This window comes from Oncorhynchus mykiss, chromosome 4 (assembly GCF_057628025.1).
Source record: "Oncorhynchus mykiss isolate SJ-2025 chromosome 4, ASM5762802v1, whole genome shotgun sequence".
Lineage (NCBI taxonomy): Eukaryota > Metazoa > Chordata > Actinopteri > Salmoniformes > Salmonidae > Oncorhynchus > Oncorhynchus mykiss.
Genome location: NC_143025.1, coordinates 70,625,004 through 70,648,095, shown reverse-complemented (window position 1 = coordinate 70,648,095; position 23,092 = coordinate 70,625,004). Strand labels below are relative to the sequence as shown.

At 38.7% G+C, this 23,092-nt stretch overlaps 3 protein-coding genes and 1 non-coding gene across 13 annotated transcripts; 3 read left to right on the top strand and 1 right to left on the bottom strand.

The window, feature by feature from the left end:
* The first annotated feature begins 1,289 nt into the window (after positions 1-1,289).
* LOC110521057 (BRO1 domain-containing protein BROX) lies at positions 1,290-15,976 on the top strand. Of its 6 annotated transcripts, XM_090232911.1 has the most exons (14): positions 1,386-1,996; positions 2,101-2,231; positions 8,858-8,964; positions 9,136-9,232; positions 10,868-11,187; positions 11,861-11,956; positions 12,116-12,188; positions 12,496-12,601; positions 12,813-12,902; positions 13,040-13,125; positions 13,228-13,309; positions 13,417-13,567; positions 13,660-13,819; positions 14,002-15,976. In XM_090232911.1, exons 6-14 carry the CDS (start codon positions 11,895-11,897, stop codon positions 14,086-14,088), a joined length of 897 nt encoding a protein of 298 aa, XP_090089037.1. In that variant the 5' UTR covers positions 1,386-1,996; positions 2,101-2,231; positions 8,858-8,964; positions 9,136-9,232; positions 10,868-11,187; positions 11,861-11,894; the 3' UTR covers positions 14,089-15,976. The 6 variants fall into 6 exon arrangements, with proteins under 6 accessions (XP_036831765.2, XP_090089036.1, XP_036831766.2 ...); XM_036975870.2 differs by lacking the exon at positions 10,868-11,187 and having other exon boundaries at positions 1,290-1,394; XM_090232910.1 differs by lacking the exon at positions 10,868-11,187 and having other exon boundaries at positions 1,293-1,394; positions 12,864-12,902.
* A 73-nt stretch (positions 15,977-16,049) lies between these two features.
* Positions 16,050-18,073, top strand: LOC110522296 (protein FAM177A1). 4 transcript variants are annotated; one of them, XM_021600571.3, is made up of 6 exons: positions 16,050-16,213; positions 16,369-16,432; positions 16,794-16,895; positions 16,999-17,053; positions 17,135-17,229; positions 17,583-18,073. In XM_021600571.3, the coding sequence occupies exons 2-6, from the start codon at positions 16,412-16,414 to the stop codon at positions 17,766-17,768; spliced, it is 459 nt and encodes a 152-aa protein (XP_021456246.3). In that variant the 5' UTR covers positions 16,050-16,213; positions 16,369-16,411; the 3' UTR covers positions 17,769-18,073. The 4 variants fall into 4 exon arrangements, with proteins under 4 accessions (XP_021456246.3, XP_021456244.3, XP_021456243.3 ...); XM_021600569.3 differs by having other exon boundaries at positions 16,052-16,213; positions 16,758-16,895; XM_021600568.3 differs by having other exon boundaries at positions 16,156-16,228; positions 16,758-16,895.
* Positions 18,074-18,233: 160 nt separating this feature from the next.
* trnas-gcu (transfer RNA serine (anticodon GCU)) lies at positions 18,234-18,315 on the bottom strand. The gene has a single exon. It is a non-coding gene; the product is annotated as a tRNA-Ser (tRNA).
* A 387-nt stretch (positions 18,316-18,702) lies between these two features.
* On the top strand, positions 18,703-20,207 carry LOC110522295 (uncharacterized). 2 transcript variants are annotated; one of them, XM_021600566.3, is made up of 2 exons: positions 18,703-19,145; positions 19,542-20,207. In XM_021600566.3, the coding sequence occupies exons 1-2, from the start codon at positions 19,010-19,012 to the stop codon at positions 20,042-20,044; spliced, it is 639 nt and encodes a 212-aa protein (XP_021456241.1). In that variant the 5' UTR covers positions 18,703-19,009; the 3' UTR covers positions 20,045-20,207. The 2 variants fall into 2 exon arrangements, with proteins under 2 accessions (XP_021456241.1, XP_036831769.1); XM_036975874.2 differs by having other exon boundaries at positions 18,755-19,145; positions 19,485-20,207.
* Positions 20,208-23,092: the final 2,885 nt, after the last annotated feature.

Below are 23,092 nucleotides of genomic sequence, written 5' to 3'. Positions count from 1 at the left end.
TCAAGTTGGCTGAATGTCCTTTGGGTGGTGGGCCATTCTTGATACACCCGGCAAACTGTTGTGTGAAACCCAGCAGCGTTGCAGTTCTTGACAACTTGTGCACCAGGCACCTACTACCATACCCCTTTCAACGGCACTTAAATATTTTGTCTTGCCCATTCTCCCTCTGAATGGCACATACACAATCCATGTCTCAATTGTCTAAGGTCTCATCTCCTTCATCTACAGTGATTGACGTGGATTTAACAAGTGACATCAATAAGTGATCATAGCTTTCTCCTGGATTCATCTGGTCAGTCCATGGAAAGAGCATGTGTTGTTGATGTTTTGTATATTCATTGTATATTTATATGACAAATGAATGCTGAATATCATTGAATGGTTACTCCAATGGTTATTCCAATCTGGCTTTCAATTGCCATGTACTCTTATAGTCCACCTGGCACAGCCAGAAGAGGACTGGCCGCCCCTCAGAGCCTGGTTCCTATCTAAGTTTCATACATGGTTCCTGCCTTTCTAGGGAGTGTTTCCTAGCTACCGTGCTTCTACATCTGCATTGTTTGGGGTTTTAGGCTGTGGTTCTGTATAGCACTGTGTGACATCTGCTGATGTAAAAATAGCTTCATAAATACATTATATTGATACTCCCCCACCTTTTATTCTAAAGCACAATCTTTTGCAGATATTTTTGTTAAAACTGTTTCATGTTGGTTAACTGATCCAAATTACGCATTCACATGCTAGTCGGAACTAGGAAACTCTGAAATGTCCGACTTGCTAACTGGTTGAACGTGGCACCCGTATAACTACAACCAGGTAGCAAGTTGGCCATTTCTGAGTTTCCTAGTTCCGACTTGCACGTGAACGTGGCAATATTCCTATTGGGAAATGTTAATTGGATTTGTGAATTATGTTCAGACAAAGGCTTGAAATAGTGTTTCTGCCCATGTTTTACTTTAAATTACAATACTCATACATAAGCATTTGGATAGCATATCTGTCTATTTGCTCTAGTGTGGGTTTTTATTCTCCAAAGAAATGTAACTACAGTATGAGATGGTAAGACAAAATGTAGGCTGTGATGCCAATCTTCAGAAGTGATGGTTTGTAAATGGGCTGGTTATGAATGTGATATGTTCATGTGAGGAAATTAAATGCCCAAAGCACTCCAATCAGTGGGTTTATTTGGTAGTCAATAGTTTTAACTGGTCTGTGATCAGTTATACAATTTTTATTAAAATGTATTAACATTACAGTTAAAGCAGAAAAGCGGATACTAGACCTGTCCCAAGAAGCAGCAAGTGGTCACATGACTCAATACGCTTTTTCCACTGGTCAAGATCCATTCTGTGCCTTTATTTCCGGAAGTGCATCTTCAGATTGTCAGATCCAAGGTTCGTAAATATCACTTCCATAATATTGTACAAACTAGACTTGTGTTTATAGATTTTCGTATTTGTCCATTAGGTAATTCGAAAGCTAGGTCGCTAACGTTAGCTACAGTACATTAGCTAGCTAGTTGGGAGTTGCTGCTGTCACATTTGGGTGGGTATTCATTAGTCGTATTCCGTTGCAAAACGTCTTTGCAAACGGAACCGTTTACTCCAAACGTGGAACGTTTGCAACGAAAACGAGAGTTTCTATGGGACATTTTCAGTAAAGACTGTCCTCGTCTCGTTCTGTTTGATTCCTAGAGTAAACCAACGGAATCCGACTAATCCCCCCCCCCCCCATAATTTAGTTTAGGTTACAGACTAGCTCCTTAGTAATATTCACGTCTATTTAGTTGAGTTGGTAGCTATCTAGTAACATTATACGAACAATGTAGTATGGAAGAGGTTTACAATACGTCTTCTAGCAATATGCCCACCCGTCTAGCCTACATAGTGAGAAGCTAGCTAAGCTTAGCCAAGCAGTTGTGCTAGCTGCTAGGCCATCAGTGTACACGTCAAGGCAAGACCGTCATTGATTGTTGTCATCAAGCCACAGCCAACAAGTAAGATACGTTTACTATCATATCAAATCAGGCCAATTTATATGCAATTATGTATGTTTGAATATTGTTAATTGATGTCCCTTTCCCTTTGCTTCATCTATCAGACATCCAGCTTTTACCATCCAAGCCACAGAATGACTCATTGGTTCCACCGAAACCCATTGAAAGCAACTGCACCTGTTTCCTTCAACTTCTATGGAGTTGCTGGTAGCCCATCAGCAAATAAGATATGCAAGTATGTACATGTGTACACTTTGCAATTGATATCCATTCAATGACAATTGACCCTTCGCTATGCCCTGCCCCCCTCGGTTACTCTTACAACATTTTTCCCAGGAAGCCCAATAGAGCTTGCCAGCTTGCAGGAAATTAGTTTGCTCAGGTTCGTTCAGACTATCCCAAGGTGGACTCGGGTTTTGGGATAAATGCAGAAAATAAGTGAGGTTAACACAGGCTTAGGAGATCTTATACTTTTTGTCCTATGAGATAATATCAGTCAGTTAACCTGGCCTTTATGAATTATGAAGCCTTTGTGCTTTTTTTTTATTACTTAAATTCTTAGCTGATTTAGATTTTCTCATAGAACATCACGTATAAGATCTCCTAAGCCTGTGTTTAGCACAGACCTTATTTTCTGCGTTTATCCAAAACCCCAAAAGCATTAATTTCCAAATAGGCATTGTCCAACGAGCCATGGCGGAGTTTAGTGCCCACAAAAAGATGCCATTACTATTTCTCTCTATTCCTGAGTCAACCGCTGGCGAAATCCCCTGACAATGATCTCAAACTGTATTTCTAATACACAATGAAATTGAACTCGGACTACCCCTTACTAATCAGGAAACATTTGGGTATGTTGTGGTGGACTGGTATTACAAGTGGTTCACGGGAACCTGGTAAAATTATGTTTGTATTATACAACAGGTGGGTCTAATCCTCAATGCTGATTTGGTTAAAAACGCATTCCAGCAGGTGTCTATTCCACAAGTTACCACCGGCTACATTTTTTACTTTAAATTGCCTATTTACTCTGTTCCATCTGACACTGCAATCCACTGTCTCATCAGCCCAGCCAGGCAATTTATAAACTTGATCTCCATTATAAAAAGCCTCTAGACATTATCTTACATTTATTTTAGACTAACATTTAGTTTTCAACAGCGGAGGTTTGTACAAACCTTGCTGTCTGTCGACATTTACACGTTTCAATATTCAAATTCGATCTCCAGCTGTCCCGTAGTAATGAACGTGTCGGGAGGAGACAGACCGACAGACAGGTAGGCAGCTTTAGTCAGCCAGTCGAAACCATGAATCATCATAATTTTATGGGTACATACAAATAACTATCAATAGAAAACAGGTAAAATGAAACGAAGTGCAGGTAGTTTAAAGTCTTTCCAGCTTTAGTTTGAAGTGATTGTGTTAGCTGTGTTGTAGGCTAGCTCTCTGTAAATACCCATTAAATTGCTGGGAGATTACACATGGGGTGTGCGACTTTCTTTATTTTGATAGTTTATAGTTTATTTGCCGTTAGTCACCACCTCCACACAAACTATTTTCTGGGTGTGCGCCAGCTCATGTTTTTTTTTTTTTGTAGTTTAGCTCTCGAACAAAAGTGTCCGGACGAGAGAGCACATTTTATATGCCGGGGAAGTCGCGCATCATTAGCTCATTGTTATGGATGTATCCAAATAAATGTCACTTGAAAACTGCTCATGCAAATGCAGCTACTTTGTTGTTGTTCTGGCTGCACTGTTTGATGTGACTGTAAGTTAGCCATAGTTGGCTAGCTAGCAAGCAAGGGATAAGAACGTTAGCAGCCAGTATGGCAATGGATAATTTAGAATGAACAACTGGGTCACGTCCATAGATACAGAACAAAAAGACTGAACGATTGGGTCACGTCTCTGGCAATGGAATCGATTGAACAAACTACCAGCCGGCTTGGGTAGCATCCCTAGATTTGTGTCGGGACTACAGTACCAGTTAAAAGTTTGGACACACCTACTCATTCAAGGTTGTTTTTTAAATTTGTACTATTTTCTGTATTGTAGAATAATAGTGAAGACATCAAAACTATGAAATAACACATGGAATCATGTAGTAACCAAAAAAGTGTTTAAACAAATCAAAATATATTTTATATTTGAGATTCTTCAAAGTAGCCACACTTTGCCTTGATGACATCTTTGCACACTCTTGGCATTCTCTCAACCAGCTTCATGAGGTAGTGACCTGGAATGCATGTCAATTAACATGTGTGCCTTGTTGTCTGTCCTTAATGCGTTTGAGCCAATCAGTTGTGTTGTGATAAGGTAGGGGTGGTATACAGAAGATGCCCCTATTCTACAATGTAGAAAATAGTAAAAATTAACAACAACCCTTGACTGAGTAGGTGTACAAACTTTTGACTGGTACTGTATATCTTGTGGAAGGATGAAATAGTATGAATACATTCATAAAAATAACGTTTTTAATAGAAAATATATCAATCATTATTATTTTGAATATAAGTGATAATGCCCTCGAAGCCGGTGTTTGGAGGATATATTGGCACGGTTTGTCGGCCCTCAACTTCGCCTCGAGCCTAACAACACCCGTGCCAATATATCCTCCAAGCAACGGCTTCTCTGGCATTATCACTTAAGTGGAGCTAGTAGAGGTCGACCAATTATGATTTTTCAGTACCGATTATTGGAGGACCAAAAAAAGCAGATTTTGTTTTTATTTATTTTAAATGTATTTTTTTATTTTCTTATATATATATATATATATATTTATATATATATATATATATATAAATATATTTATATATATATATATATATATATATATATATATATATATATATATATATATATATTTATTTATATATATATAATATATATATAAATATATTTATATATATATATATATATAAATATATTTATATATATATATTTATTTATATATATATAAATATATTTATATATATATATATATATAAATATATTTATATATATATATAATATAATATATATATAAATATATTTATATATATATTTATATATAATATATATATATATATATATATATATATTTTATATATATATAATATAATATATATATAAATATATTTATATATATATAAATATATTTATATATATATTTATATATAATATATATATTTATATATATTTATATATATATAAATATATATTTATATATTTATTTATATATATATTTATATATATATATATTTATATATTTATATATATTATATATATATATATTTATATATATATAAATATATTTATATATATATTATATTATATATATATAAAATATATATATATATAAATATATATATAAATAAATATATAAATATATATATATATATATATATATATATATATTTAAATATATATATATATATATATATATATATATATATATATATATATTTAAATATATATATATATATATATTTAAATATATATATTTATATATATATATTTACATACAGTGCCTTGCGAAAGTATTCGGCCCCCTTGAACTTTGCGACCTTTTGCCACATTTCAGGCTTCAAACATAAAGATATAAAACTGTATTTTTTTGTGAAGAATCAACAACAAGTGGGACACAATCATGAAGTGGAACGAGATTTATTGGATATTTCAAACTGTTTTAACAAATCAAAAACTGAAAAATTGGGCGTGCAAAATGATTGATGATAGTTTCCGGATTCGACCATATTAATGACCTAAGGCTCGCATTTCTGTGTGTTATTATGTTATAATTAAGTCTATGATTTGGTAGAGCAGTCTGACTGAGCGATGGTAGGCACCAGCAGGCTCGTAAGCATTCATTCAAACAGCACTTTTGGTGCATTTTGCCAGCAGCACTTCTGTTTAACTTCAAGCCTATCAACTCCTGAGATTAGGCTGGTGTAACGATGTGATGTGAAATGGCTAGCTAGTTAGCAGGGTGCGCACTAATAGCGTTTCAAACGTCACTCGCTCTGAGACTTGGAGTAGTTGTTCCCCTTGCTCTGCATGGGTAACACTGCTTCGAGGGTGGCTGTTGTCGTTGTGTTCCTGGTTCGAGCCCAGGTCGTAGCGAGGAGAGGTACGGAAGCTATACTGTTACACTGGCAATACTAAAGTGCTTTTAAGAACATCCAATAGTCAAAGGTATATAAAATACAAATGGTATAGAGATAAATAGTCAGATTATTCCTATAATAACTACAACCTAAATCTTCTTACCTGGGAATATTGAAGACTCATGTTAAAAGGAACCACCAGCTTTCATATGTTCTTATGTTCTGAGCAAGGAACTTAAACTTTAGCTTTCTTACATGGCACATATTGCACTTTTACTTCTCCAACACTTTTTTTTTTGTTGCATTATTTAAACCAAATTGAACACGTTTCATCATTATCTCCTTGCTGCACTCGTGTAATAGGTGGTCAGCCTGCCACGCCGTCTCCTTGTGGATTGCAATGTAATCGGCCATAATCGGCTTCCAAAAATGCTGATTACTGATTGTTATGAAAACTTGAAATCGGCCATGCCAATTAATCGGTCGCCTTCTAGTAGCTAGCCATTGCTCTGAATTCACTGTCAGCATACAGTCAAAGCTAGCCACTGTCGTGTCTTTGGCATCATTAAAGTGAAGACTGTTATTTTTATCAAATCAATTTTCTGTAATTATTGTTACGTGATTAAACTAATCATGTAAATGTAATTAATTAGGAAGTCGGGGCACCAAGGAAAATCTTCAGATTAGTTATAATTTTCCTAATATAACCTTTTAGATATTTTAATATCTGATCAATTAGTCTTCTAATTAATTAATTATTATTTACCTCACGTTAGTCTAATTCCAAACGTCGTAAATTGTTGGTTATCTGCACGAACCCAGCCTTCACTATGAATCATCCATACATCAATTGTCTTAATCATTTATTTACTAACTAACTAAATAATCACAGAAATGCATAAACAAGCAAACAAAGTAGATATGGTTACAAGGAAATGATAGGGGATGTGCCCTAGTGGGCTAAACTGATATGACGCTTGGTAGACAAAGCGGCTGAGAAGGGCGCGAAAGACAAAAGACACTACACAGTTGATAATTGTAATTGAAATGCTAATCCTTTGCACATGAACGCTCACTCATTCGGGAATAATTGCAATCAATAAATTATATATTTACACTCAGTGTGTCTTCATGATCTCTGTTGGAATCATCCTTCTTTCTGTTGGAAAGTTAATCTGAACTTCTCTCTCCCATGAAGTCTTTTGGATACTTCAGAGTCCATTCAGAAATGTTCCTATAGTATAGATGTTTTGTCGGTCTTCGCATTCAGTCAGCAAAAATTCTAGCTGCAGACTAGTAATTCGTATCGAAGATTTGTTCTTATTCTGTCGGGAATGATAGTCTCAGAGTTGAACCATTCCCACCAGTGTAGCCAATGTTCCACGTGGTTTGGTTAGGAATTCAAAAACCGAGGGAATGCATGGTCTCTACTCAAACCTTAGCCCTCTCGGTAATCGAGGTACGCTTGGTCTGAAACGGGCTTCTCCAGGTGGGGTTTATATTCGGAACAGCAGAAATGGGCTGTCCCATGACGCCAGATCAATGTCTGTTTTCATGGGGCGGGCCAATGACTTGGAATCCAATTCCCTTTCAAATGTAACTCTTTCATTAAACAGTTTAAAATCACATTACATCATTTCGCAAATAGTTTAATCTTTACTCATTCATTTTATACAATAATTAGATGCAAATCTCATAACGGAGACTCTTGCATAAACAGAGTTATGGTATTGTGGCTGTATTGTCTATTTTTTTATTTTATTTTACCTTTATTTAACTAGGCAAGTCAGTTAAGAACAAATTCTTATTTTCAATGACGGCCTAGGAACAGTGGGTTAACTGCCTGTTCAGGGGCAGAACGACAGATTTGTACCTTGTCAGCTCGGGGGTTTGAACTTACAACTTTCCGGTTACTAGTCCAACACTCTAACCACTAGGCTACCCTGCCGCCCCGTCTATCATGAGGTCACAAACATTTGACAAAATGGACAGGTTGTAGCTGGATTCTCCACCGACCGTTTACATATTCTCCAAAACATGGATTTTGTTCAGTTCTCAAGTTCTGTGAGGTAGAAGAAGTTCCTTTGTTCTACTGTGAACCCTCTCTCTCTATACTGCATGGCCGGGAGGGAAGAGGGTCTCCTCCAGGAATTTACGACCTGAGATAACAGAGCCTGGGTGTAGGGGGAAGAGAGAGGTGGTGTGAGAGAGAGGGGGATGGTACTCGCTATACCCAAAGAAAGCCACGTCATGACACCACTTTTGGAGCTAACTAGTGCTCTCAAATTGTATTATGATGTCGACAACATGGGAGTTGTATTCATAACATTTAACTTAGCTAGCTAACATACATTTTGAGAAAACAAGTTATAGTAAGTGGTTCTCCAGCTAGCATTAGCAATGTTTGGCAGTCAATGAGACAGCTAGCTAACCAGCTGAGGTGGCAAACAATGTAACAAGTATAATTTTGGATAAAAAAAATACTCCAACCACAGGCTCTGCATTTCAGGAATCAGAGTAGCAAGTACTCCTGGTGCACTGTTCAACTATTTAGCCATTTAAACATTTATTTTTAAAGAAAACTCTCCGGTTTTGCCATACCCCTCACTGGCTTTCATGCGATTTAAACATGAGCGCATCCAAGGTGTCTGACTCGACAACAGTTGCTATCCATTGGAGCACTGTGATTGGTTGCCCAAAATTCTGCTGCGGGGCTTAGCGAAGGGTCAGTTGAGAACACACAATTGCTTGACCGTTTATATTTCTCTCCTCAATAGTGACTTGAGGACATCGAGGGCTAGACTCTTGGAGATGTTCACAGATACCACCTGCGATCCCGAGATCATGAAAAATGCCACAGATACTTATTTCTCACTCTTACAAGGTGAACTTGTGCTGTTTGTTTATGCCTTTTCTACTCTGTCTTTAACAGTGCTCACTGTTTTTTATAGTGTTTTTGTATGGTCTCTCTACACGCTGCTCATCATGCATCACTATTCCTTTTTTTTCTATTAATAATCTGTTTCTGGTCTTTTGATTGCTTGACATGACATAGGATTCATTGCATCTCTGGATGGCACCAAACAAGAGAACAAGCTTCGGTTCATGCAGAATTTCAAGTGGACTGACACTTTGCAAGGAAACACCCCAAGGTAAAGCCTTCTAGCCCATAGGTGGTTTCACAGAGGTGGTTAGTTACCCCCATCAGCCCCACAGTCAGCGCTCTACACATACAACATACAGTAAATGTCAGTCAAGGTGTTAGTTACAGTACAATAGGTCGTTATCAACAAAACGCCACAATACGGTGCAGAGTGTTCAATTTGCCTGCTGCGGGGAAAGGAGACTCCCAGCTCTGCTAAAAACATTGACAACTGCGTGTCATTTAAGGGATTGTTAAAAAAAAATTCACTATTTTGTTGTAATATTACCTCTTGAAGAGCATAGTCAGAACTACACATTTCTGATTATTCCATGCAAAACAACTGTGCAAATTTTGCTCTGTCATCAGAGTTATACAACAAGTAACTGCATGCTTTTCATGGTCAGTAAACATCAAATGATCAAGTAATTTCAGATCCATCAGTGTAGCCTCACGATATACAGTACCAGTCAAAATTACGGCCTTTGTTAGGAGTAAATGGACTTCCCACAGTTCGCAATGAGCCACGCAGCCCAAACTGCTGCATATACCCTGACTGCTTGCAAGGAACGCAAGAGAAGTAACAATTTCCCTAGTTAAAAGAAATTCATGTTAGCAGGCAATATTAACTAAATATGCAGGTTTAAATATGCAGGTTTTAAAAAAAGGTATTGATGTTTATGGTTAGGTACATTGGTGCAACGACAGTGCTTTTTTCGCAAATGTGCTTGTTAAATCTTCACCCATTTGTCGAAGTAGGCTGTGATTCAATGAGAAATTAACAGGCACCGCATCGATTATTTCAAGGAAACACCCCAAGGTAAAGCCTTCTAGCCCATAGGTGGTTTCACAGAGGTGGTTAGTTACCCCCATCAGCCCCACAGTCAGCGCTCTACACATACAACATACAGTAAATGTCAGTCAAGGTGTTAGTTACAGTACAATAGGTCGTTATCAATAAAACGCCACAATACGGTGCAGTGTTCAATTTGCAAGACACGCTAGATAAACTAGTAATATCATCAACCATGTATAGTTAACTAGTGATTATGTTAAGATTGATTGTTTTTTTTATAAAATAAGTTTAATGCTAGCTAGCAACATACCTTGGCTTCTTGCCGCCCTCGTGTAACAGGTAGTCAGCCTGCCACGCAGGCTCCTCGTGGAGTGCAATGTAAGGCAGGTGGTTAGAGCGTTGGACTAGTAACCGGAAGGTTGCAAAAACGAATCCCCGAGCTGACACGGTAAAAATCTGTCGTTCTGCCCCTGAACAAGGCAGTTAACCCAACGTTCCTCTGCCGTCATTGAAAATAAGAATGTGTTCTTAACTGACTTGCCTAGTTAAATAAAGGTGTAAAAAAAATGTACTAATAATCTACAAATCGGTGTCCAAAAATATTGATTACCGATTCTTATGAAAACTTGAAATTGGCCCTAATTAATCGGCCATTCCGATTAATCGGTCGACCTCTAGTCTATATAAGGTTCCGCAGTTGACACTGCATGTCAGAGCAAAAACCAAGCGATGAGGTTGAAGAATTGTCTGTAGAGCTCAGAGACAGGATTGTGTCGAGACACAGATCTGGGGAAGAGTACCAAAAAATGTAGCATGGTGGTGACATCATGCTGTGTGGATGTTTTTCAGCGGCAGGAACTGGGAGACTAGTCAGGATCGAGGGAAAGATGAACAGAGCAAAGTACAGAGAGATCCTTGATGAAAACCTGCTCAGAACCTCAGACTGGGGCATAGGTTCACCTTCCAACAGGACAACAACCCTAAGCACACAGCCAAGATAACGCAGGGTTTCTGATTGTCCTTGAGTGGCCCAGCCAGAGCCTTGATTTGAACCTGATCTAACATCTCTGGAGAGACTTGAAAATAGCTGTGCAGCGACCTTCCCCATCCAACCTGACAGAGCTTGAGAGGATCTGCAGAGAAAAGTAGGATAAACTCCCCAAATACAGGTGTGTCAAGCTTGTAGCGTCATACCCAAGAAGACTCGGCTTTAATCGCTGCCGAAGGTTCTTCAACAAAGTACTGAGTAAATGGTCTGAGTTCTTCTTATGTAAATGTGATATTTAACTTTTTTATTACATTTGCAAAAATGTCTGAACCTGTTTTTGTTTTGTCATTATGAGGTATTGTGTGTAGATTGAGGGGAAAAAATAATTTAGCATTTTTTAGAATAAGACTAACGTAACAAAGTGGAAAAAGTCAAGGGGTCTGAATACTTTCCGAATGCAATGGATAGGCTATCCTCACAAATCAAAGTTTACAAGATAAATTAATGTTTACTGAACATGAAAAGCTGGCAGTTGCATGCTCTGATAGAGCTAAATGTAGAATAATTGTAAATGTGTAGTTCTGACTATGCTGGGGTTCTCCTTGCCACCCAGCAACTAAATCAAATGCTCTTCACTGTATTGTGACGTTTAATTGAGAACTACCTATAGCCTTGTCTTGGTTCTTTTGTATTTCCAGCTGACATTTTATAAATGTGTTATTACTTCATTACTCAGGCTCAATATTTTATTTAGTTCTCTCACCTCAAACAGATGTTTCCGTCCATTATTGAAATACACGGTCTCTCTCCAATACTATTATTGTTATTAACATCCTGTCCCATTGTCCCTTTAGTGCCCAACAAGATGCTGTTTTTGAACTGGTCTCCATGGCCTTCAATGTTGCAATTTGGCACGCCAAGTTTGCCTCAAGACTTGCAGGAAAGGAAAAGTATGTTTATTTTCTACTTTACTAATTTATTCTCATACAATATATCTCATTATGCAAGAAAGGTCATTTATGACCTTGATGTCATTTCACACTTGTTCCATTGACATATCAATATTGTAAAGGGAACATATTAACATTCTAATTTTCACCCCTTTTCAGTATAACTGAGGTAGAAGCAAAATATGTCCACAGGAGCCTGAAATTTGCTGCTGGGATTTTCAAGCACCTCAAGGTGATTAGCTTATTTTGTCTCTGTATAATGACAATAATTATATTGTTTTATTTTAAATGCTTTTCAAGACACCTAAAGTCACTTTGCATAGTGAGATAATCAGCAAGTAAAAAAAAAAAAACACACACACACACTGATAAACCCATCAACTATGGTTCCCATATTGCCCACTTTACATTAACCTCAACACATGGTGAACAATGTGAATACATTACAGTATCATCAACCTGAACCCAAGTTGCTGGTTGTTGGTGCATGGTTGTGTCTGGCAGCAGACCCGTCCTCCTCTCTGGTCTCTCTCCTGTAGGAGGTCCACATCCCCCGCCTCATCACCCCAGCGGAGAAGGGCCGGGACCTAGACCCCAGAGTCATGGACACCTACATGGTCCAGTGCAAAGCAGAGGCACAGGAAGGTAGCTACACTGGACTCAGTCCACTTCTCTGCATAATTATTAGGGTCAGGAGCTGACAACGTGTCTTGGCAGAGAAAACTCTGGAGTCTTATGACAATCTCATGGCAGTGTGTATGTGGGATTACACTGAGTGAGAACAGGACTTACCTAGGATATCATAATGCTGTAAAATTATATCAGCAGTTGTTAACTTAATTTTTGATGTTTGCAGTGACGATTGCCAGAGCGATTGAACTCAAGCATAACGCCACTCTCATTGCAGCCTTGGCCTTCGAGACCGCAAACTTCTACCAGAAAGCTGGTAAGTATTTAGGGGTTTCCTGTCACATCCTGACTTTGTTTCATTTTTTGTAATGATCTTATATAGGAATGTCTTGATCTAACCTCTGTTTGTCCTGCTGGTCACTCAAAATAATGTTATCCTCTCGGTCTTCACAGACCACACACTGAACACCCTGGAACCAGAGTGCAGCAGTAAGTGGAGGAATTACCTCCAGCTGAAACAGCACTTCTACATGGCCTATGTATGTCCTTGAGCAGTCTAGACAGTTGAGTTTGTTTGTTTTTGATTGTTCTGTAAATGCTAAGATACTAATTCTAATGATGCTATTATTTGTCACTTCCAGGCATATTGCTACCATGGACAAACTCTCCTCGCGAGCGACAAGTGTGGCGAGTCAATAAAATCTCTCCAAGAAGCAGAAAAGTGTTGGTATTTCTGTGCTAGATTGTGTTTTGCATTTTTGAAGCACTACACAGATGTCTCTTCATCTTAACAATTGCAAACACTTATACCGCATGCTTGCTGTGTTTAGGCTACTCCAGAGCCGAGGCTCTGTGCAAAGAGTACCGTCAGACCAAAGGGCCGGGTAGCACAGCCAAGCCCTCTGAGCAGCTCTTCTTCACCACGCTGGGTGGCCTGATCAAAAATACATTGCAAAAGTGCGAGAGAGAAAATGGATTCATGTGAGTCACACACACATCCAGAATAACATTTATTTGTGTATAGTAAATAACAGTAAGTAGTTGTAGCATTTATACAAATTTCATTGCTCCAGATACTTTCACAAGGTCCCAGCCGAGGTGCCCCAGCTAGAGCTGAAGGCTAGCTATGGCCTGGCTGAGCCAATATCCTTTGAGTTCCCAGCCGTCAGCGAGCAGTGCACCCCTGAAGTCTACACCACTTTTGACCTCACCAAGGGGGCCAAAGCTGAGAAGGTAATGCTGCTCAGACATTTGGCACTGCAACAGATATAATTTGGTTACTATAGCTTTGTCTTCACATATTTTGTCATGTTACTGATAATAATCATGTAAAAACACAAAGGATTTTGTTAATTTGCTTGTCTGGTTCTGGAACAAATGGTTTCACATTTTTTCTCTGGCCATTTTGATTGCAGGCCAAACCCAAGCAGGAAGAAGAGGTTAAGCCAATGAAGGAACCAGATTTGAAGCCTCAGAAAGATACAGGCTGCGTCATATCATAAACTGGGGGGGGGGGGGGGGGGGGGTGACAAGAAAAACATGACTGCATGGATTTATTGATGCATTGGTTTGTTTTATCTGTAGTGTTTTATGATCAGTGATTTACAGTAGCATGACCATCTGTTGTAGTTCATTTTATACATAGTTGTTTTCTATTTTTTTTATGTTCATGATCAAATATTATTGGGTCAGACTTTATATGTTCTCACTAGTCCTGTTGGGGATTTTGGATATTTATTTTTTGCTGTCCTTTAAGAAACGGACAATTAATATAGTAAGAACTTATAACACTCCACGATGATTATCCAATCATTTGTATGTTTTCAATTTTATTTTTCAATCGCTGAGATTCTCTAATTGAATTACAGTTTTTTTGCAACTGAAAGGACACTGTACACACAGGATCACATTATTCATACCCAAGGCTAGTCATTGCTGGGTATGGCCTGTATTTATGATAATAACCATTGTTTAATATTCCCTTCTTTATTGGAGACTTGAGGCGGTGCATGTATTGGGTCAAAATAACCTGAACAAGGCTGGCTGTTCAGTAGGAACATGGAACATCATCTTGGAAGTTCTCAGGAAAGCTCGATGTTCTAAATATAATGACGACTCTACATGAGAGAGGAGCAGGCCTGTTTTACACGAAACCTTTGAACGTTCCATAACATTGTGCCATATGGAAGGTGATGTAGGTCTTCCTGATGCTCAGAAATGTGTTTTAAAAAAAACTCTGACTAGTGGCCATGGTTGCTGGTCTAAAGGATCAACTTCCGGTGAAACTGGAGGGCGCGCAATTCAAAATATTTTTCCACCGGCACAGGTTTCATATGTTCACATATAACGATTAAATATTATCTTACTTTTTGAAAATCATCCTCTGATTTGTCATCTAAAGGGTCCCAGCTATAACATGTAGTGTCGTTTTGGTAAATGATATCCTTCTTTATATCCCAAAAAGTCAGTTTAGTTGGCGCCATCGATTTGAGTAATCCACTCGTTCAACTTGCAGAGAAAAGAATCTGAAAATCTACCCCTAAACTTTGTTTCAACGAGTCAAAATGCGTTTCTATTTACTCCTCAGTAATCAAACTATAATATTTATTTCGGAAAGAAGTGTTCAATAGGAAACCGGTTTTAGCAGGTGTGTAATGTCTTCATGGTGCGCCCAAACTCAAATTTCCAAGACGTGTCCTTCTAAAACTGATATTTCTCATTTGTTTTTAGTTACAAGCCTGAAACCTTGAACTTAAACTGCTGACACCCTGTGGAAGCCATAGGAATTGCATCCAGGGAGCTAATATTCAATATGACCTTTCTCTTGCATTTCTAAGAAGATGGTCTCTCTCAAAAAAAAAATCAGTTTGGTTTTTCTTTGGATTTTCTCCTACCATATCTTTTGTTATATTCTGTAAATTAATCAAATGAATTACAAATGTTTGTTTTATCTGTAAATGACAATGATATACATATTACTGTAGTTTTTAGAGTACTGATTTGCTGTAGTTGCCTAAGAGTTGTTTTTGAAAATATGTTAATGACAGCTAGCATCTACTGAGGAGGTACAATAGGGGAAAACGTAACCTCCAGTATGGTATAGTAACTTGCCAATCAATTAAGAAAATTGTGAAATCTTTCTGTTCAACCTCAAAGCACATTATAATGCCTTTGCACTTTAAATCTTAATAGTCACACAGAAATTACTTTTTATTATTGGAACAATTCATTTTCACATTTAAGGACCAATTAGATTTATTTTTAATTAACACATTTATGAAAACAGTTTGCTGTATCATAACAATGTTTACACAAGTCAACCTGAAGGTCATTACTCTTCATCTAATGGTGCCCTTCATGGAAAATGTTTAAAATAAAATGTCAAGAAACCTTGGGTTACTATTTTATGTCGCAATCAAACACTTATTTTCTGATGTAAGAACAGGGTGTGTGTGTGTGTGCTGCACTCAAGTATCATTAGCCAGAGGAACAACATCACTGCATATAGCAGTTAACAATAAACCTTGAAATTCTACACAGTGGAACAAGCCCAACCCTCAGCCTTACAAGAAAACTGAAATTAGTAGCCTGTCATCCAATGACCGCAGTCTCTGACTGGTGAACACAGTAAGCATGTTTCTGGTGTGTTGAGTATCAGGTTTCAAACTAATGTAGGACCGAGTATCTTGCTTTTTTTCTGTTGCCTTGATTGACCATTCCAGTGCCATCAGAGTGGAGGAAATGTATGTACTCTGAGCTGAGACATTTTTTTTGCTCTACAGGCAGCAGCACAAGGAAAGGAAAATCATTTATTCAGTGTGAAGAATGAGGGACAGTTTCAAGGAAGTAAGTGCTGTTCATATGTAGGCTAAAGGGCTTACCTGTCATAAGGTTACAGCCATTTCTTTATAAATACGTCTTCAGTATCCCAATTCAGAGCTACTTTTATGATTGCTTCCTGTATGGAACATACTAATAGCCCTTTAAGACTATCCCTTGGCAAATAGATGGCGTCAGTAGAAATTGCTTATCATAAGCTAATGTAGTACGCACACACACCATTATCAAGCACAACCACAGACCTTATGTTTTCTGAATTGTTTATGCAGGACAGGTATGAGAGGATATGGGGTTATTAACAGTGTGTGTCTCTCGGGGTCCTGACATTCAGGAGAGACAGTTCAGAGGTCTTTCACTATCCCTGCAGAGGAGGGTCATCCATTTCGCCAGCGGTGAGACTCTGGAGGAAGATGACAGTGAGGAGGAGGATACAATACAAGAGGAGGTGTTTAGGGAGCCTGAAGACATGGTAGGGAAGTGTTCAAACAGTTAAGATTTTGATTCTTAGTATAAATAATGTTTAGTCCATGAGCACAGTTGGAATGCAGCACTAATCTGTGTGTGTGTTTTAGCCCAAACTCCCATGGAGAGCTTTTACTTTGTCTCTGGGCAGGAAGTCATTGCGCAGTAAGTTGCATTCCATTCATGTGTGCTCTTGAAACAATTTTTTTGAAAGCATTGTCTTACATAACATGTTTTTTCCTTCAGCTTGTGATTTTCTTGGGGAAAAACTGGCTGGTCTACTTGGTCTCAACACTGCCAAATACCAGTATGCTGTAGATGAACATCAGCGTGATAACAAGGTAAGGTACATAAAACATTACACACACATACGGCCAGGAGTCTTTCTTGATCACATAAGAGTCATGAGTTTTTCCTGACCATGTGAGTTGACTAGGTACAACCTGGTGATAGGCACTAAGCCCCGGAGTTGTTTTCTGGTCAGGTAAAGTGGTCAGGAAAAGTTTCTGGACCGACACATAAAGCCTGCACAACATAGTCAGAAATGTAGACCACATATGCATTTGTTTCCAATCTTCAGTCAAATTCTTGGTTAAACATACACTAACTTTAATAATTTAGCAGTCACACTCAAACATAACTCTTTTTCTGAACCGAATTGAAAAATGTTTAAGCTAGTTTTGTTCCCTTCTAGAACACAGGCAGTAAAGACACCGAATGCTCCTATGAGAAAAGAAGGGAGAGAAGTCACCTTTCTTTGAGGATGAGCAGTGAATATGGTGCCACATGCTCCCAAGGAGTCCCAGCTGGTTCTCAAGCCACTGAGCACAGAACGACAGGATCCCACAACATGGGTTATCAAGATGATAATGAGCACTGAAAAAGAACTAGGCTAATAAACAAATCAAATGTTATTTGCCATATGCCTGAATTACCGTGAAATGCTTACTTACAACTCAACAAACAATGCAAAAAAAATGTAAGTAAAAAAAAAAGCTAAATAAACTAAAGGAAAAATAGTAAAACAATAGTAGGCATTGCACTTGTTGTGCTAACAAACTAAGAGAGCAAATATTTATATTGCTGTGTGTATTTGTTGGTGTTCCTCTGTGATTTCTACTGTATTGCACTTTATCTGACTATATTAATACCATTCTGAAATGTTAATTAAAAACATGCAGTATACATGTTCCATGCATGCCTTCAATTTAAATGAATTTCTGACTAAATGTGTTTTGTACATTATGCGTGCAAATATCGACAAAATATTCTGGATAGCACAGAACATACTTAATTGCTGTGTATTACTGATGACTGTACACTTTGACAAGGGATAAAAAATAATCGACGAGGATGGGATTCGAACCCACGCGTGCAGAGCACAATGGATTAGCAGTCCATCGCCTTAACCACTCGGCCACCTCGTCGTAGTGTTTCCTGTCGTAAAACAGTTAGCTTTATCAAACAACATGAACTACATCATTTTTATCCGGCTGCAAATGCTACTGCATGTTTGTTTGTTTTGTATTTTTCGCAACATTTAACGTTGCATTTTAGAATTGTTCTGTTTTGATTTTCATAAATACAATCTATTTGTTTTAGCTAGTTAGTTACATCTGTCTCAAGCATTGTGGTAGCTAATTTAGTCAATTTATGCTTGATCTGAAATGTGGTGGAGGCACCGTATGGATGGTGTGACGCAATTATAGAGCCTCTGGAGGAATGCAGAGGCCAAATTGAGCTCTGTACCGCATCGCTGTGCGCCTCTCAAATGATGTAACAATGTGGAGGGCTACGTATAGCTCTGCATTGACATGATTGGTTGACGGTAGGTGAGTGCGGGAGGTCCTGTATAAACACAAATTCACTTCCTTGTCAACTTCCTTCACGGCTGCCCAGCGGGACGCAAGAAGTGTGAATGCTCTGACTTCAGCAGAGGCCATATCTTCGTAAATGCTGCACAGCCAATGCAGAGATCAGACAGACCATGTAAAGGCTTTTAGCCAGCAAGCAAGCGTTTCAAGTTTAACCTATCAGCGTTTGGAAAACATTTGATACGCATGCGCACTGTCTTTGAATTCAAAGCGAGTAGTAGCATCAGCGAGTGCTTTGAAAGCTAACATGCAAATGGCTGACAGAATCATTTCGGCTGTTTCGGATTACCCTGAGTTGTATAACGTAACTTTAAACTCATACAGGGACTCACAGAGAAAGGCAAGGGCATGGAGGGCTGTAAGTCTGCAAGTGGAAATGCCTGGTAAGGTCAGCTTGCTGCTAGCAATAGCTTGCTAACTACCCAGTTAACGTTAGCTAGTAAGCTAGCCAACTAGCTAACTATCGCTACCTAGCTACTTGAACTGTTGTTGACCAAACTTTCTCTCACCTATGTAGCTACGTACCTAGCTACATCCTTAGCTAGTTAGCTACCTGCAAATTGTTATCCCTCAAATAAAACAACAATGTGATCCCTGCAATAAGGTAAATTAGGAATAAATACATGTTTACATAACATTCAAGAAATGTCATGTGTGTATTTTAATCATGATCAGACTATCCATAGGTCTGATTGAGATTGCTCTATTTGTGTTCGATGCAGATATCCTGACCCCACTCCCCTCTTCTTTTTGTGTTACGTGTCATTTGGGGTGTTTAGTGGATGACTGTCGGAATAAATGGAAGAACCTGAGGGACACTTTTGTCAAATTCAAGCGGGCTGAGCAGCAGAGGAGAGCATCTGGGGAGCTGGACATTCACAAGAAGACCTGGATGCACAGCAGAAGCATGTCCTTCCTTACCCCCTTCATCCAGCCCAAGGGCTTGCAAGGAGACACCACAGATGACTTGGAGGAGGAAAGGGAGAGGAACAGGGAAAGTGCCACAGAAGGTGTGGACGATAAATCAGCCTACATTATCCATGAGATCGAGGGGGGCCAGGCAGACGATGAGGATGCTTCCTCTCCTGACACTGTGTCGGGATCCAATGGGCCCAGCCGGAAGAGGAGGTGGCAGATGGATGGGATGGACGGACTGGAGGACATAGAGGATGAGATGTTCTTCTTTAGTTTGCTCCCGTATCTTAGGAAGCTCCCCCATAGAAAGAAGAGTGCTGTAAAATTGAAAATACACCAACTTCTACATGAAGCAGCATTCCAATAACCCACTGCCCAGCCCCCGCCCTCAATTCTGTTTCCAAGGTTTTGTAAAGCACAAGCCTTCATTTTGTCCTGTTATCAACTATTGTTCTATATTCAGTTTGATACTATGCCTAATTATGGTTATTGCAAAGTCAATTGTTAACAAATAAACGCTTTCAACATTTGAGGGCCTGAATTGCTTACTTTGTCTGTGAGCAATTCTCCCACATGTTCAAAATAATAAAACTAACTCTTCACCCTGGGCTGATGCGATTGGAAACCGTTAGCAAATGTGATGCTACCAGTTGAGCAAGGTTAAACATTATAAGAATCATTGAAAATCCAGGAGGTGAGGGAAGAAGCGCCAACACAAGTCGTATTTGTTTTGAATGCAGAGAGGGGTACTTTTCAATACTTACCAGGTGGGGGCAGTCACTGTCAAAGAAAAAAAGTTATTTCTCCAGCCAAGGAGTGTTGTCCACCATCAGTTTCCTTTTTGGACTGAGCTTAACCTGTTATTGTTAACTAACACTGGTTTGCATGGGAAGGCACTCTGAACTGGTTATGTAACATCCCACGTGTCAGCAGCACTGTAGTCTACACCATAGCAGAAAAACTATCAAGTGCTAAAGGGCCTCTCTGGTTCACTTGGACACTTAAACCAATCTACGGCACTGCTTCGGTATGTACCAGCTCAATCCCAACGCCCCTCTATAGCCCCATTTATACCTGGTGCTAACATGGGTTCTCTGTCCTGATATTGTCTCCATTCTGTTATCCATCCACTGTCTGCATTGTGACCAGATTTCCTGGTCCCTTCTTTATGCAATTTATTTCACAGCTATTCTTTCAAACTATGATTTATTTAATGTAAGACAAATATTGATGTAACCAATCATTCCAAACTTCTTTCATTTTCAAATGATGGAGGCAACTGTGTTCATGGGAACCTTCACAGTAGAAATGTTTTTGTCCCCTTCTCCAGATCTGTGCTTCAACACAATCCTGTCTCTGAGCTCTAAGGACAATTCCTTCGACCTCATGGCTTGGTTTTTTTCTCTCACATGCATTGTCAACTGTGGGACCTTATATAGACAGGTGTGTGCCTTTCCAAATCATGTCCAATCAATAGAATGTATAACAGGTGGGCTCCAATCAAGTTGTAGAAGCATCTCAAGGATGATCAATGGAAACAGGATGCACCTGAGCTCAATTTCGAGAATCAAGGTAAGGTATTTCTGTTTTTTATTTTTAATACATTTGCAAATATTGCTAAAATCCTGTTTTCACTTTGTCATTATAGAATATTGTGTGTAGAGTGATTAGGGGGAAAAACTATTTAATACATTTTAGAATAAGGCTGTAATACAAAAAAATGTGGAAAAATTAAAGTGGTCTGAATACTTTCTGAATGCACTGTATACTGTAGGTTAACAGCATTTATTTTATTTATTTATTTCACCTTTATTTCACCTTTATTTAACCAGGTAGGCAAGTTGAGAACAAGTTCTCATTTACAATTGCGACCTGGCCAAGATAAAGCAAAGCAGTTCGACACATACAACGACACAGAGTTACACATGGAGTAAAACAAACATACAGTCAATAATACAGTATAAACAAGTCTATATACGATGTGAGCAAATGAGGTGAGATAAGGGAGGTAAAGGCAAAAAGGCCATGGTGGCAAAGTCGATACAATATAGCAAGTAAAACACTGGAATGGTAGATTTGCAATGGGAGAAAGTGCAAAGTAGAAATACAAATAATGGGGGTGCAAAGGAGCAAAATAAATAAATAAAATACAGTAGGGAAAGAGGTAGTTGTTTGGGCTAAATTATAGGTGGGCTATGTACAGGTGCAGTAATCTGTGAGCTGCTCTGACAGTTGGTGCTTAAAGCTAGTGAGGGAGATAAGTGTTTCCAGTTTCAGAGATTTTTGTAGTTCGTTCCAGTCATTGGCAGCAGAGAACTGGAAGGAGAGGCGGCCAAAGAAAGAATTGGTTTTGGGGGTGACTAGAGAGATATACCTGCTGGAGCGTGTGCTACAGGTGGGAGATGCAATGGTGACCAGCGAGCTGAGATAAGGGGGGACTTTACCTAGCAGGGTCTTGTAGATGACATGGAGCCAGTGGGTTTGGCGACGAGTATGAAGCGAGGGCCAGCCAACGAGAGCGTACAGGTCGCAATGGTGGGTAGTATATGGGGCTTTGGTGACAAAACGGATTGCACTGTGATAGACTGCATCCAATTTGTTGAGTAGGGTATTGGAGGCTATTTTGTAAATGACATCGCCAAAGTCGAGGATTGGTAGGATGGTCAGTTTTACAAGGGTATGTTTGGCAGCATGAGTGAAGGATGCTTTGTTGCGAAATAGGAAGCCAATTCTAGATTTAACTTTGGATTGGAGATGTTTGATATGGGTCTGGAAGGAGAGTTTACAGTCTAACCAGACACCTAAGTATTTGTAGTTGTCCACGTATTCTAAGTCGGAGCCGTCCAGAGTAGTAATGTTGGACAGGCGGGTAGGTACAGGTAGCGATCGGTTGAAGAGCATGCATTTAGTTTTACTTGTATTTAAGAGCAATTGGAGGCCACGGAAGGAGAGTTGTATGGCATTGAAGCTTAGATAAACTGAAATCATAATACGCCTTGCTCTTATCAATAAAAAGATATCAACATTATATTGAAATAGCTATACTGGTGCCCGCACCTAAAATGTGCACATTGAGAAGTAATTATATTTATCATCACATGCTTGTATGTTTAGCTTTGTGTTTAGCTTGAGTGCTTGTTTTTCAAACAACAGTATTGAATGGGGAATTGTAGCAGATAAATATCCTTCTATGTTTAAATGACCAATGCTGTATTGAGATCAGAGAATTTCCAGATAATAATATGCCTGGTTCATATTGATATTCCCAATTGGGCCAGGAGTGAATGCTCTGGGAGACCTAATTATATTCCCACACAGTTTGTTTACATTGTTGGATTTCTACCCAGACCCCCAAAACACACCCCATTCAAAACACTTTCAACAGGCCCCCAAACAAACCCTACCCTCAAAACCA

Coding starts and splice junctions, on each gene's coding strand:
- LOC110521057 (XM_036975870.2), top strand. CDS start 2,131: ATGACTCATTGGTTCCACCGAAACCCATTGAAAGCAACTGCACCTGTT. Junction 8,965..9,135: donor TTATTTCTCACTCTTACAAG/GTGAACTTGTGC, acceptor GACATGACATAG/GATTCATTGCATCTCTGGAT. Junction 13,310..13,416: donor TCTCCAAGAAGCAGAAAAGT/GTTGGTATTTCT, acceptor TGCTGTGTTTAG/GCTACTCCAGAGCCGAGGCT.
- LOC110522296 (XM_021600569.3), top strand. CDS start 16,412: ATGAGGGACAGTTTCAAGGAA. Junction 16,896..16,998: donor TTAGGGAGCCTGAAGACATG/GTAGGGAAGTGT, acceptor TGTGTGTTTTAG/CCCAAACTCCCATGGAGAGC. Junction 17,230..17,582: donor AACATCAGCGTGATAACAAG/GTAAGGTACATA, acceptor GTTCCCTTCTAG/AACACAGGCAGTAAAGACAC.
- LOC110522295 (XM_036975874.2), top strand. CDS start 19,010: ATGCAAATGGCTGACAGAATCATTTCGGCTGTTTCGGATTACCCTGAG. Junction 19,146..19,484: donor TCTGCAAGTGGAAATGCCTG/GTAAGGTCAGCT, acceptor TGTTCGATGCAG/ATATCCTGACCCCACTCCCC.